A 13164-nucleotide genomic window follows, 5' to 3' on the forward strand; every position below is an offset into this window, starting at 1 on the left:
GAATTCGTATTTTAGCCATATATTTAGGACTTAACATTACATTTACTCTATAATAAATACTAGTGCAACACCTGTGCGATTCACATATAAGTTCTTATATGTGTTTATGTTTTTACAAACTTATAAATATACATATTTAATATTGACAATAATTTTAATTATATGGATATAACAAAATTTAAGTCTAAAAATATAATCGAACTATAGGAAATTAAATTAAACTAATTATTATAATCTTACTTTAGAATAACAGCTTAACATATTAATTGTCAAATGACAAAATATCATTATCATCACTTCAAACTATAACGTTGAAAACTTTGTGGTAGTGCGATGCAAAAATAATATCTTAGAAAAAGAACATGGAATGATATAAAATTAGATTTTTAGAGGACACAGGAGTATATCATAACACTTAATTAATAATAATTTTGGAAACATGCGAAAATTTTCACATTCATGTATATTAAAGATTGAATTATTTTCAGAAACCTTTTCACTTACCCTAATTATCTAAATGTAATGGAACCTTTTCACTTCCCCAATTTTATTAAGAAATTCATAATGACCCTCTTATTATATTAAAAAAAATTCATTTCTGCTTCCACTAATTATCACACACAAAAAAAATCACTTTCTCATTTTATTAAAACAATTCATAATGACAATTTTGTGTATTATTTTTCCAAAATTCCCCTTTTACAATGTGTAAATTACTAGTACTAATAGTTTAGCGGTAGTTAAAGGTTAGTGAGATACCAATAGACTGCAGTGGATACTGAATATCATCCTGTAACTAAAGAAGTATGGTTTCGGCTTTTCGATTTTAAATTTTAGTGATGCATAATTCTCTAAAGTTTAACTTCCGAACGCATAGTTAGTTTTGAGATAATTAAGAGACAAAAGAATTCTTACATAAAAATAATATCCACTGTGTGTTGACTTGAAGTAGACTTGTAGTCATGCATGTGAGAAATTTAAGAGTCACGACGACCGATTCGACGCTGAATTCTCTTTGTTTGTGGAAAATTCAATACAAAACAAAAATTTTAATTAGTACCCCATCCGTTCCAAAAATATTGAGTCGTATTCATTTTTAGTTCGTTCCAACAAAGTTGAATCATTTCCTTTTTTAACAAAAGACAAAGCATCTAATCAATCTTTTTTTATTCCATCATTTATTTTACTCTCTCTTATATTTCTACTTTTTTCATCTCTCCTATTTATTTAATATAAATTCTTAACCTCCATGTCCAAAATTTTTGTCTCAACTTTTATGGAATGGAGGGAGTACTATGCTAAGTTGCATAAAACTAAAAAAATATGATTGATTGGCAGCTACATTATTTCACCAAGTCCTCTATTTATTCAATTTGGATTTATTGTTGCAACTTTCTGCAACATCTCCTATTGTATTTCAGAATGACCTTGCATCCGGTAGGCTATTTATTCTCTGAATTTTTTTCTTGACAATATATAGAGTTGGTTATTATAAAAATCTATGACTAATTCCTAGGAAACATTATCCAGAGATTAACTATCGAGCTTATCTACCAAACCAAACAATAGTCATAATAGTCTATCTTATCTAATCTATCGAATTGAACAACGCCTGAATTAATGTGCGTATTAATACTTATTACGGCTAACAGCAAAAAAATACACCATCTTTTGGGAAATTCGGGTTTTACCACAAATTTTAACTATGGTAAGAAAATACACTAATCTTTAACTTGTACTACCTACGTTCCATGTTAATAGAGTCATTTTTCTGTTTTAGAAAGTTCCAAGTTAATTGAGTCATTTCTATTTTTGATAAAAAGTAATTCTCCATTTTACTTTATTCTCTCTTCATCTCTCTTTCTTTATACCCTCTTACTTTATACCCTCTTACTTTTTCCACCATCCATTTAATATACTATTCTTAAACTCCATGCCGAAAAGAAATACCTCTATTAATAAGAAACGGAGGGAGTAGTAAATTTATTAGGATTAAATTTTCCGCCAAATTAAAGTTTATGTATTTTTTTAAAACATTATAAGTTTATCCTACAAACTGCGTCGCTCAAGGGAATCGTCTCGGTCAGATGACTTATACGCCTGGATGCGTCATGTAGGAAAAAATTTGGACTAAATTGAATTTGTGGGAAATATACTTGTACAAATTAAAAGTTAGTTATATTTTTCACCACATTTAAAGTTTATGATAAAAAACTAAATTGAAATTTTGAGATAGTAATAGTCGAAATTAATTTGAACCTCTCCTTATATATATGGAGTATAAACCATTCATTTACATACCCACAATTGTTACACCAAATTGAACTAGCATAAGAAACCATCCATGGGGATTTTTGTGTTCTATTTTGGTGTTTTGGTGTTGATAACAAACCACTTTTCCCACACCTCTTCCACATCACTCTTTAATCTCACCACTGATCAATACGCTCTCACTGTCTTAAAAAACTCCATTGTTTCCGATCCTAATGCTATCTTGCATAAAAATTGGTCAATTCACACTCCCATCTGTGGATGGATTGGTGTCTCTTGTGCCACCAAACACCATAGGGTTACTGCCCTATACCTCTCGAGTTTCGAGCTCCAAGGCACCATCCCTCCACATCTCGGAAACTTGTCGTTTCTTCGGGTGTTAGACATGAGCTCCAACAGTTTCACGGGAGTCTTGCCACCTGAGCTGTCTAAGTTGCGCTGTTTAGAAGAGATAAACGTCGCAGCTAACAACATCACCGGAGAGATACCATCGTGGTTCGGAGCCTTATCCCAACTCCGACACATGGACTTGTCGGACAACGGATTCTCAGGCAGAATCCCTTCTTCTTTATTCAATATTTCGAGGCTTCAGAATCTGAATTTGAGCTTCAATATTCTGGATGGAAACATCCCAGAGGAGATTGGTGGGCTTTCTCTCCTGGAAAGTGTTAGTTTACGAAGCAATGAGTTGGAGGGATCCATACCATATGCTGTCTTCAACATTTCTTCGTTGATGTCAGTCAATTTTGGATATAATGTGCTATCAGGAAAGCTCCCAAACAACATATGCAGTAATGTTTCAAGGTTAAGAGAATTCACTGTCCTTAGGAACCAACTTGATGGGGAAATTCCAAGAAACATAGGCAAATGCAAAGAGCTTGAGCTCCTGCAATTGCAAGTCAATAAATTCAGCGGAGAAATCCCGAGTGAAATTGGAAGTTTGACGATGCTCACGGGTTTGTACCTATGGAGAAATCAATTCAAAGGTATATCATCTTGCAATAAATTCTTCTTTTAGTTTACTTGATAAAATTTGATTGCCAATTCATGGATATCGATTGGTAATTAGATTTGATGATTTCAGGTAGAATACCAAAGCAAGTTGGGAACCTCACTTCTCTAACAGCGTTGTACCTTGAGTCTAATCACTTGACAGGCATGTTTTCTAACTCAACTTTGATTGAACCCAGAAAAAATAATATTGGCTTAATAAAATGGAGTATTAATTTTCTGTTTTTTTAGTTACAATTCACTTAGCCTAAACTTTTGCTTAAAGCTATTAAATGTACAATATATGACTAGAAGGCCAATTCTTTGGAGTGAGATGAGCGATCACCAAAAAATGTTTATGGCAGGTGAATTGCCAGAAGAGCTTTCTAATTTGGCATCCCTGCGTTTCCTTATTTTGGGAAATAATTCTTTATCCGGAGCTATCCCACATGTCATCTTCAATATATCAACCTTGCAAGTTGTAGACCTTTCTTGGAACAAGTTTTCTAGTACTCTTCCTTCAAATATGGGGCTGTTACTTCCCAATCTCACATACCTCGGTTTACATAGAAATAAATTCAGCGGCCCCATTCCTACCTCTATCAACAACGCTTCTCAGCTTGAAGAAATAATCTTGCAAGTGAATTCATTCACTGGCTTAATTCCCAGTTTTCCTGGTTTAAGGCTCTTAACCAAGTTTTTCATCAACATCAACAACTTGAGAGCAACCCAAGATATGGAATTTCTCTCTTCATTAACTAATTCCAAGTATCTAGAGGATATTGACATATCAAATAACACACTACTGGGTTGTGTTCTACCTACTTCCATTGGGAATCTATCTCAATCTCTCGAGATTTTCTCGGCGCAAGATTTAAATATCAGAGGTGCCATTCCTTCTCAAATAGGAAATTTAACCAATTTGATATTTTTACATATAAATGGCAATCAGTTGAGCGGGTCAATTCCTACAACAATAGGAAATTTGAAGAAACTTGGGGGATTATCCCTTGCTCATAATCAGTTGCAAGGGTCTATCCCCCTCGATCTTTGTCAGATGAGTAGTTTGGCCGAGTTAAACCTGATCAACAACATGCTCGAAGGTCCAATACCAAAATGTTTGGGTGTAATGCAATCACTTAGAGTGATTAAACTTGCCTCAAACAAGTTGAATTCCACCATCCCTTCCAATTTCTGGAATCTCAAAGACCTCGTCTTTCTTAACTTGTCCTCAAACTATTTGAGCGGTCAGATCTCACCTCAAATTCGAAATTTGAAGGTAATCAACCAAATAGATTTCTCCTCTAATCTATTTTCCGGCGATATTCCCAACTCAATCGATGGTTGCCAATCAGTGGAATACGTAAATTTGTCGAACAATAACTTTGGAGGATCTATGCCTCAATCGCTGGGAAATATGAAAGGCTTGACAGCATTGGATTTATCCAATAACAGTTTTACTGGAGTGATACCTAAATCTTTACAAGATCTCAAATTCTTGGAGTATTTCAATGTGTCTTACAACAGATTGGAAGGGGAAATTCCAAATGGGAGCTGTTTTTCCAACTTTACTGCTCTGTCATTTGTGAAAAACTCAGCTCTTTGCGGTCCAGCAAGATTTGAAGTACCACCTTGTCCAAAAGTTGATCAAGGATCAAACTCAAAGAATGTAGCTCCACTAATGAAGTACATTTTGCCTCCTCTCATTTTAGCTATGGTTGTTGTGATAATTGTAGTTATTCTCATGAGACGAAGGAGGGTTATAAAAGTGAGAATTCCAATTTCTACTTGGTTAGGCAATCCTTGGAGAATAATATCATACATCCAACTATCGCGAGCGACAGATTCCTTTAGTGAAACGAATCTACTTGGGAGAGGAAGCTTTGGTTCGGTGTTTAGAGGGGTATTGGATGATGGGCTGAATTTTGCAGTGAAAGTGTTCAATACAGAGTTGGAAGGAGGTAACAAGAGCTTCGAATCTGAAAGTAGAATACTAAGCACAATTCGACACAGGAATTTAGTTCGAGTTATCGGTTGCTGTACAAACATGGAATTCAAAGCCTTGATTCTTGAAATTATGCTAAATGGAAGCTTGGAGAAATGGTTATACTCTGATAACTATTGCGTAGATTGTCAACAGTTGTTGAATATCTCAATTGATGTTGCGTTAGCTCTAGAGTACCTTCATCACGGTAATACTTCCCTCATTGTGCATTGCGATATAAAGCCAAGCAATGTGTTGCTCGATGAAGATATGAATGCTCGTGTTGCTGATTTTGGTATTGCAAAGCTCTTTGATGAAGGAGAGGCCGTGATCCACACTAAAACACTAGCTACAATCGGCTATGCAGCACCAGGTGATGTTTTCGAATTACATAAAAGAATTAATTTACTTTACTTTGTACGTTTGAATGTATGTATGTATGTAATCTCTTGTGAATTGGGTTATTTTGATAATCATAAACTTGTGATGTTATTAGAGTACGGATCAGAAGGAAAAGTATCCACAAGTGCTGATGTATATAGTTTTGGGATAATGCTGTTGGAGATGTTTACAAGAAAGAAGCCGACAGATGATATGTTTGATGGGGAAATGAGCTTTAAAGAGTGGGTGAGTGAAGCATTACAAGCCAATGACATCAATCAAGTATTAGCCCCTGTTTTGCTTCCAGAACAAGATCGAAATTTCGATATGAAGATGAGCTGGATGACATCAGTGTTTGAATTAGCAATGAAATGTTTGGCCATTTCACCCGACGAAAGAATCAACATGATTGAAGCGGCAGCCACTCTAAAGAAGATCAAAGCAAAAGTTGAAACAAGAGTGACGAGAAGGAGCCAATAACATACAATTACCATTACTTGAGATGAGGATTCTGTTACTAATGGTTGATGGTAGTCATTTCTTTTTTTAGTTGTTATTTGTACATGAGTCGAGCGTGTAATAAGCTCCTTCATGGGTTTTTCTTTGTTTGGTTCTTTTCCCATGTCGTAGTCTTTGAACCAAATCGGGAGTCTATACAAAGGGATGTATCTTGCAAAAGATTATGATCACTCAATACAAAATCTTTCCTTTCTCCCGAACTCTAGCTTCTCTCGAATGCTCTTGATTACTTAACTTATTATGGAAAGATTATGATTCCTTGGTGTTCTAAGAATCAATCCAGCATCTCTCCGAAACTGCTTAGATCACTTCATTCCTCTCTGAACTAAAAAAGAAGCCTTCTATTGCTCTGGAGATCTGGGTGGATGACCTTAGTACGATAGCCTTTGCTTCCAACCAAGAGTTTTACGAGAGAACGAAGTATATTGAGTTCGACATTCACTTCGTTCGGGACAAGGTGGTGGTGAAAGAAATTGAATTGAGACATGTAGCTTCGGTGGATCAGATGGCATATAATTTATGAAAAAATTAAGCTATCAATTCTTCTCGAATCTCCGGAATAAGTTGGGAATTTGTACTCTCTGTTTGCTCGAATTGAGCGGGAGTGTTCACATTAAGAGACTGAAAGTGATGTCAAACAATTTCCTTATTTCCTTCAAATTTTTCTTTAGTAATCTATTAGAATGTTTAGTTTATGTTTCCTAGTTTGATTATGTTTAGCATTCTCAAATTAGTTAAAATTTTATTCAAGAAATCCGGGTCATTTTGACAAGCAGGTTATGGGCGATCAGTCTATAACTTCTTATTCTATAAAACTACAACACACAAACAATCTGCAGTCAATACGTGCATTTTTATAGGTTAAATTTGTATTGCAATGAATAAAGCAACCGCATTCTCACAAATCTAAGCAAAAAAACACCTGAAAATGAATTAAATTGGAACTAACCTTAAGCGCGATCAATGGCGGCGGTGAATGAGGAGCTGAGGCCCGTGACGGCAGCGGAGCAAATTAATAGCTCCTTTTTAAAAAAAAAAATATATTTAATCGAAATTATATGTCGGTTATTGACTGACCTCGACCCGACCCGACCCGACCAGATTGGGTAATGTGCTAGTTGAATATTTAGAGGCCCAGTTTGGTGTTGTTTTGGATTTACTAATCTTAAAAGGCCCACAATTTGAATAACAAGCCCATTGCAAACTCCTTGTATTTTAACCACTGTGAATAATTTTATTTTAATTTTTCTTCGTTAGTGCGAAGTGTACCTTGTAAATATTGTTATAATGAAAAAAAGTACAGTTGATATGAAAATTTTGATCGCATGTAATTGAATCTTCTTGTGATTAAAAACATTGCTTTATTAGTGATAATAATTTTAGTATATGTGCTTATTTTAAGAAATGGAGTACTTAAGAAATTAAATAAAAATTATATATCCTTACTATGATTCTTTTTTATTACTCTTCTCTATTTTTATTCTCACTCACATATTTGACACAGAAACTGGTGGGACAAGCTTTAGGTGTAATGGTAATATTTACTAATATTAGTGATATTAGACCACAAACTTGAGAGGGGGCTGCTGCAAATTGTAATGTTTAATAAATTGAGGTCACTTTACATTTAGGAATTCTAGTATGTATATACACAATTTTCCTTTTTGTATTGTCTAAGCTACAAGACGCGTTGACAATAATAAATTAATGTATTTATTAGAGGCCATAATTCTTGAGTTTATTTAAACTCCAGGCTGCGGTCATCACACGGCACATGTGTATGCTTTAAATTATCAAATTTGAAAGTTACAAGTTTGGAATCAAAATTGATTATTAGAGTTCATAAATTCAAAAGTAGGGTGTAGATTTATAATTTATCTCCAATCCTCTAAACTGATGTCTATATAATTATAAAAGCACTCAAGTCCTTATCAAGTTTGGAATCAAATGATCTAACCATATTGAACAGAAAAATAGTTCAAGTCAATCACAATGTAGTCTCACAATGTAGTCTTATAGTTCCCCTGTCTTTCACTTTTTGCAATAATCTTTTATTTTTCGCATTTTACTTTTCAACAGTTTCTATATACCCCCAATTGTTAAAAAAAAACTATCATCACATGAAACCATCCATGGATATTTGCATGTTTTATTTTAGTGTTTTGGTGCTGATATCAAACTACTTTTCCCTCACCTTCTCCACACCACTCTTCAATCTCACCACCGATCAATACGCTCTCACTGTCTTAAAAAACTCCATTGTTTCCGATCCTAATGCAATCTTGTATAAAAATTGGTCAATTCACACTCCCATTTGTGGATGGATTGGTGTCTCTTGTGGCATCATACACCAAAGAGTTACTGTCCTAGACCTTTCTAGCTTCGAGCTTCGAGGCACCATCCCTCCACATCTCGGAAACTTATCATTTCTTCGAGTTTTAGACATCAGCTCCAACAGTTTCACGGGCATCTTGCCATCTGAGCTGTCTAAGTTGCGATGTTTAGAAGATATAAACGTCGCAGCTAACAATTTCTCAGGAGAGATACCATTCGGAGCCTTGTCCCAGCTCCGACACATGGATTTGTCAGACAACGGATTCTCAGGAAAAATCCCTTCTTCTGTATTCAATATTTCGAGGCTTCAGAATCTGAATTTGAGCTTTAATATTCTCGATGGAAACATCCCAGAGGAGATAGGCGGGCTTTCTTCACTGGAAAGTGTTAGTTTACGAAGCAATGAGTTGGAGGGATCCATACCATATACTATCTTCAACATTTCTTCGTTGATGATAGTCAATTTCAGAAGAAACATGCTATCAGGAAAGCTCCCAAACAACATATGCAGTAATACTCCAAGGTTAAGAGATCTCACATTCCACTAAAGCATTCTACTCATATATCATTCAAAACTAATATATACAAGTGGAACCTCTATTCCACTAACTTTCTTCCACCCACTTTTCTTAACATTTCTTAAAATTCGCGCCATTTAGAAATTGGACACTTAATTGTGGACGGAGGGAGTATAATTATATTGCCATTTCAGGTAGCATTCCAAAACAAGTTGGGAACCTTACCTTGCTGGAAGTGCTAAACTTTGAGTATAATGACTTGACAGGCATGTTTTCTAATTGAAATTTAATCCCTGTAAAATAGAGCTTGCATCTTTTAAATCCTTGAACTCAAAAAAATATCATATTTTAGATCATTCTCAACTTTTCCTTTCTCATTTTACTAGAGATCCTTTGAAAGCATAGTTAGCCTAAATTCATTAATATTTTATTAATTTAAATTTAGAGTAAAGGTCAAGTTTGATTCTATACATCACTTTTTTGAAAAACAGGTCTTTTACAAATAAAAATGTCAACGAAGTAGTTTATTTTTTTACGATTCCGTCAAAAAATTAACGGTTAACACTAATTGCACAGTAGGCATGGGAGTTAGTTTTTTGACGGAACCATAAAAAAATGATGACTATATGTATTTATATATTTTATATAATATCACGCACATGATTTTTATATAACAAGGAGTAGTACTTGTTATTATTGAATATAAATATATAACTCTAAAAATATTACTCTTGCCGTCCCATAAGAATAATGTTCTTTTTCCATTATGGTCCATGTTACAAAAAAAGTTCATTCTCATTTTGATAAGTTTTTTCTCTTTTATAAGGTTGCTTCATTCTTCACTAATAATACTCAATCACTTTTTCTTTCTATATATATAGATATATATCTCCATTCGTCCCCTAAAATTAGTAACCTTTGAAACGGCACGGCACGAGTCCTAATGCAAAATTGATAAAATAAGAGAGACATAGAAAGAAAATTTTGACAGTGGAAAATGAGTCGTGACTGGTCTAATTAATTTTAGAATATTTAGTTCAAGTAAGAAATTTAAGTCACATGTCAAATCGACAGGTGAATTACGAGAAGAGATTTCTAATTTGGCATACCTGAGTGGTATCCTTATGTCAGGTAATAACTTATCTGGCTCTATCCCACTTGGTATCTTCAACATAACAACCTTGCAACTATTAGACCTTTCATGGAACAACTTTTCAAGTACTCTTCCTTCAAATATTGGGCTTTCACTTCCCAATCTCCAATACCTCCATTTACATACTAACAACCTCAGTGGCCCAATTCCTGCCTCTATCAACAACGCTTCTCAACTTGAAGAACTATTCTTGCTAGATAATTTATTTACTGGCTTCATTCCCAGTTTCCCTAGTTTAAGGCTCTTGACCAGGTTTTTACTCAGCCAGAATAGCTTGAGCGCAACCCCGGAAATGGAATTTCTCTCTTCGTTAACTAATTCCGAGCACCTAGAGGTCGTTGAAATATCGGGAAATCTGCTACAGGGCTGTGCTCTACCAAATTCCATAGGGAATCTATCCCAATCGCTTGAGATTTTCCTGGCGCACAACTCGAGTATCAGAGGGGTCATTCCCTCTGAAATAGGAAACTTGGCAAATTTGAGTGATATCCAACTACATAATAATCACTTGAGTGGATCAATTCCGGTAACGGTAGGAAATTTGAAGTAACTTGGGAGATTATCCCTTTATGAAAATCAGTTGCAAGGATCTATCCCGCTCGAGTTTTGTGAGATGAGTTCTTTGGCAGAGCTGTACATGAGCAACAATGAGCTCGAAGGTCCAATACCGGAATGTTTGGGTGGAATGCAGTTGCTGAAAATGATTGAACTAACAAGTTGAATTCCACCTTACCTTCCGATTTCTGGAATCTCAAAGACCTCGTCTTTGTAAACTTGTCCTCGAACTATTTGAGCGGTCAGATTACACCTCAAGTTGGAGACTTGAAGATAATCAACGGAATAGATTTATCCTTTAATCTATTTTCCGGTGATATTCCCATCTCCATCGACCATTGCGAATCATTAGAATCCATATCTTTGTCGAACAATAACTTTGGAGGATTCATTCCTCAATCACTGGCAAATATGAAAGGCTTAACAACACTGGATTTATCTAAAAACAGTTTTACTGGAATGATTCCCAAATCTTTACAAGATCTCAAATTCTTGGAGTATTTCAATGTGTCTTACAACAAATTGGAAGGGGAAATTCCAAATGGGAGCTGTTTTTCAAACTTCACTTCTCTATCATTTGTGCACAACTCAGCTCTTTGCGGTCCAGCAAGATTTGAAGTGCCGCCTTGCTCAAAAGATGATGAAGGATCAAAATTGAAGAGTGTTGCTCGATTAATGAAGTATATTTTGCCTCCTCTCTTTTCAGCCATGGCTATAGTGATCATTGTAGTTATTCTCATAAGACGATGGAAGCATGTAAGAGTGGGAACTCAAGTTCCAACTTCCTTAGGTAATCCTTGGAGAATAATCTCATACATAGAACTATCACGAGCAACAAATTCCTTTAGCGAGACGAATCTACTTGGGCGAGGAAGCTTTGGTTCAGTGTTTAGAGGGGTATTTGATGATGGACTGTATTTTGCAGTAAAAGTGTTCAATATAGAGTTGGAAGGAGGTAACAAGAGTTTCGAAACGGAAAGTAGAATACTAAGCACCATTCGACACAGGAACTTAGTTCGGATAATCGGTTGTTGTACCAACATGGAATTCAAAGCCTTGATTCTTGAAATCATGCCAAATGGAAGTGTGGAGAAATGGTTATACTCGAATGGTTATTGTGGAGATATTCTACAATTGTTGAACATCTCAATTGATGTTGCTTTAGCTCTGGAGTACCTTCATCACGGCAATACTTTCCCCATTGTGCATTGCGATATAAAGCCAAGCAACGTGTTGCTCGATGAAGATATGACTGCTCGTGTTGCTGATTTTGGTATTGCAAAGCTCTTTGAGGAGGGGGAGGCCATGGTCCACACTAAAACACTTGCTACAATCGGCTATGCAGCACCAGGTGAGGTTTATAAAAGATCATATAAGAAAATAATTTTCTTTACTATGTATGAATAAGGTTTTTTATAATTGTAAACTTGTTATTAGAGTACGGATCGGAAGGGAAAGTGTCCACGGGTGCTGATGTATACAGTTTTGGGATAATGCTGTTGGAGATGTTTACAAGAAAGAAGCCGACAGATGATATGTTTGGTGGGGAAATGAGCTTGAAGGAGTGGGTGACTGAATCATTACAAGCCAATGAAATTAGTCAAGTATTAGCCCCTGCTATGCTACCAGAACGAGATCGACATTTCGATATGAAGATGAATTGGATGACATCAGTGTTTGAATTAGCAATGAAATGTTTAGCCATTTCGCCCGACGAAAGAATCAACATGATTGAGGCGGCATCCACACTATAGAAGATCAAAGAAAAAGTTGAAACAAGAGTGACAAGGAGTCAACAACATGCAATTACCATCACTTGAGAAAATAGTTTGTCACACAATATGTACTTTAGTTTCAAACTCTTATCCGTTTTTACAATTAATGGTCGATATCAATCGTTTCCTTCTAAATTTAAAAATTATGATTGAGATCATCTCATAAATCTATTAAATAACAATCAATGGTAACATGAAAGATTCACTTTTTCATAACAATATTTAAACCGACTCAGATAAAATAATCGGTAGACGACCATAATTTTTTAACTCTGCTGAAAAACTGAATAAGCATTTCATCAAACAGATTGTGTGCAGTAAAGTTCATATAACCAAAACAACACCTGAAAACGAAATAAATTCGATCAATACATTACACAAAATTCGAGCGTTAATTTAGGGAAAACAACTAACCTGATGCGCGAATAGTGGCGCTGGCAGACGAGCTGAGGCCGGCAGCGACGATAGAATGTATTGGGAGTGGAATATTTTGAAGGCCCAATTTGGGAATGTTTTTGGGCTTATAAATCTTTGAAGGCCCAATATCAAAATTTTGTTTGTATTTTAGAAGCCTGTAAAATGATGTTTTTTTTTTATTTAAAGTGACAAGTATCTAACAGTTTTTATGGAAATTAGACTGAAGGGGTGTGATCTGTTACTAATTCTCATGTTGACATTGTAAAC

The 13164-nt window shown here is 35.2% G+C and overlaps 1 protein-coding gene and 2 pseudogenes across 2 annotated transcripts; all 3 read left to right on the forward strand.

Moving 5' to 3' along the window:
- The first annotated feature begins 2344 nt into the window (after positions 1-2344).
- Positions 2345-3599, forward strand: LOC125206709 (uncharacterized). The gene is made up of 3 exons (XM_089061589.1): positions 2345-3257; positions 3356-3427; positions 3574-3599. The coding sequence occupies exons 1-3, from the start codon at positions 2345-2347 to the stop codon at positions 3597-3599; spliced, it is 1011 nt and encodes a 336-aa protein (XP_088917715.1).
- Positions 3600-3622: 23 nt separating this feature from the next.
- Positions 3623-6336, forward strand: LOC148923704 (uncharacterized; annotated as a pseudogene).
- Positions 6337-8151: 1815 nt separating this feature from the next.
- On the forward strand, positions 8152-12555 carry LOC125206711 (uncharacterized; annotated as a pseudogene). The gene is made up of 4 exons (XR_016132889.1): positions 8152-9129; positions 9170-9263; positions 10072-12056; positions 12143-12555. The product of XR_016132889.1 is annotated as an uncharacterized LOC125206711 (transcript).
- Positions 12556-13164: the final 609 nt, after the last annotated feature.

Source organism: Salvia hispanica, chromosome 6 (genome assembly GCF_029641045.1).
Source record: "Salvia hispanica isolate PSC_SH4W2 chromosome 6, Shi_PSC_v1, whole genome shotgun sequence".
Taxonomy (NCBI): Eukaryota; Viridiplantae; Streptophyta; class Magnoliopsida; order Lamiales; family Lamiaceae; genus Salvia; species Salvia hispanica.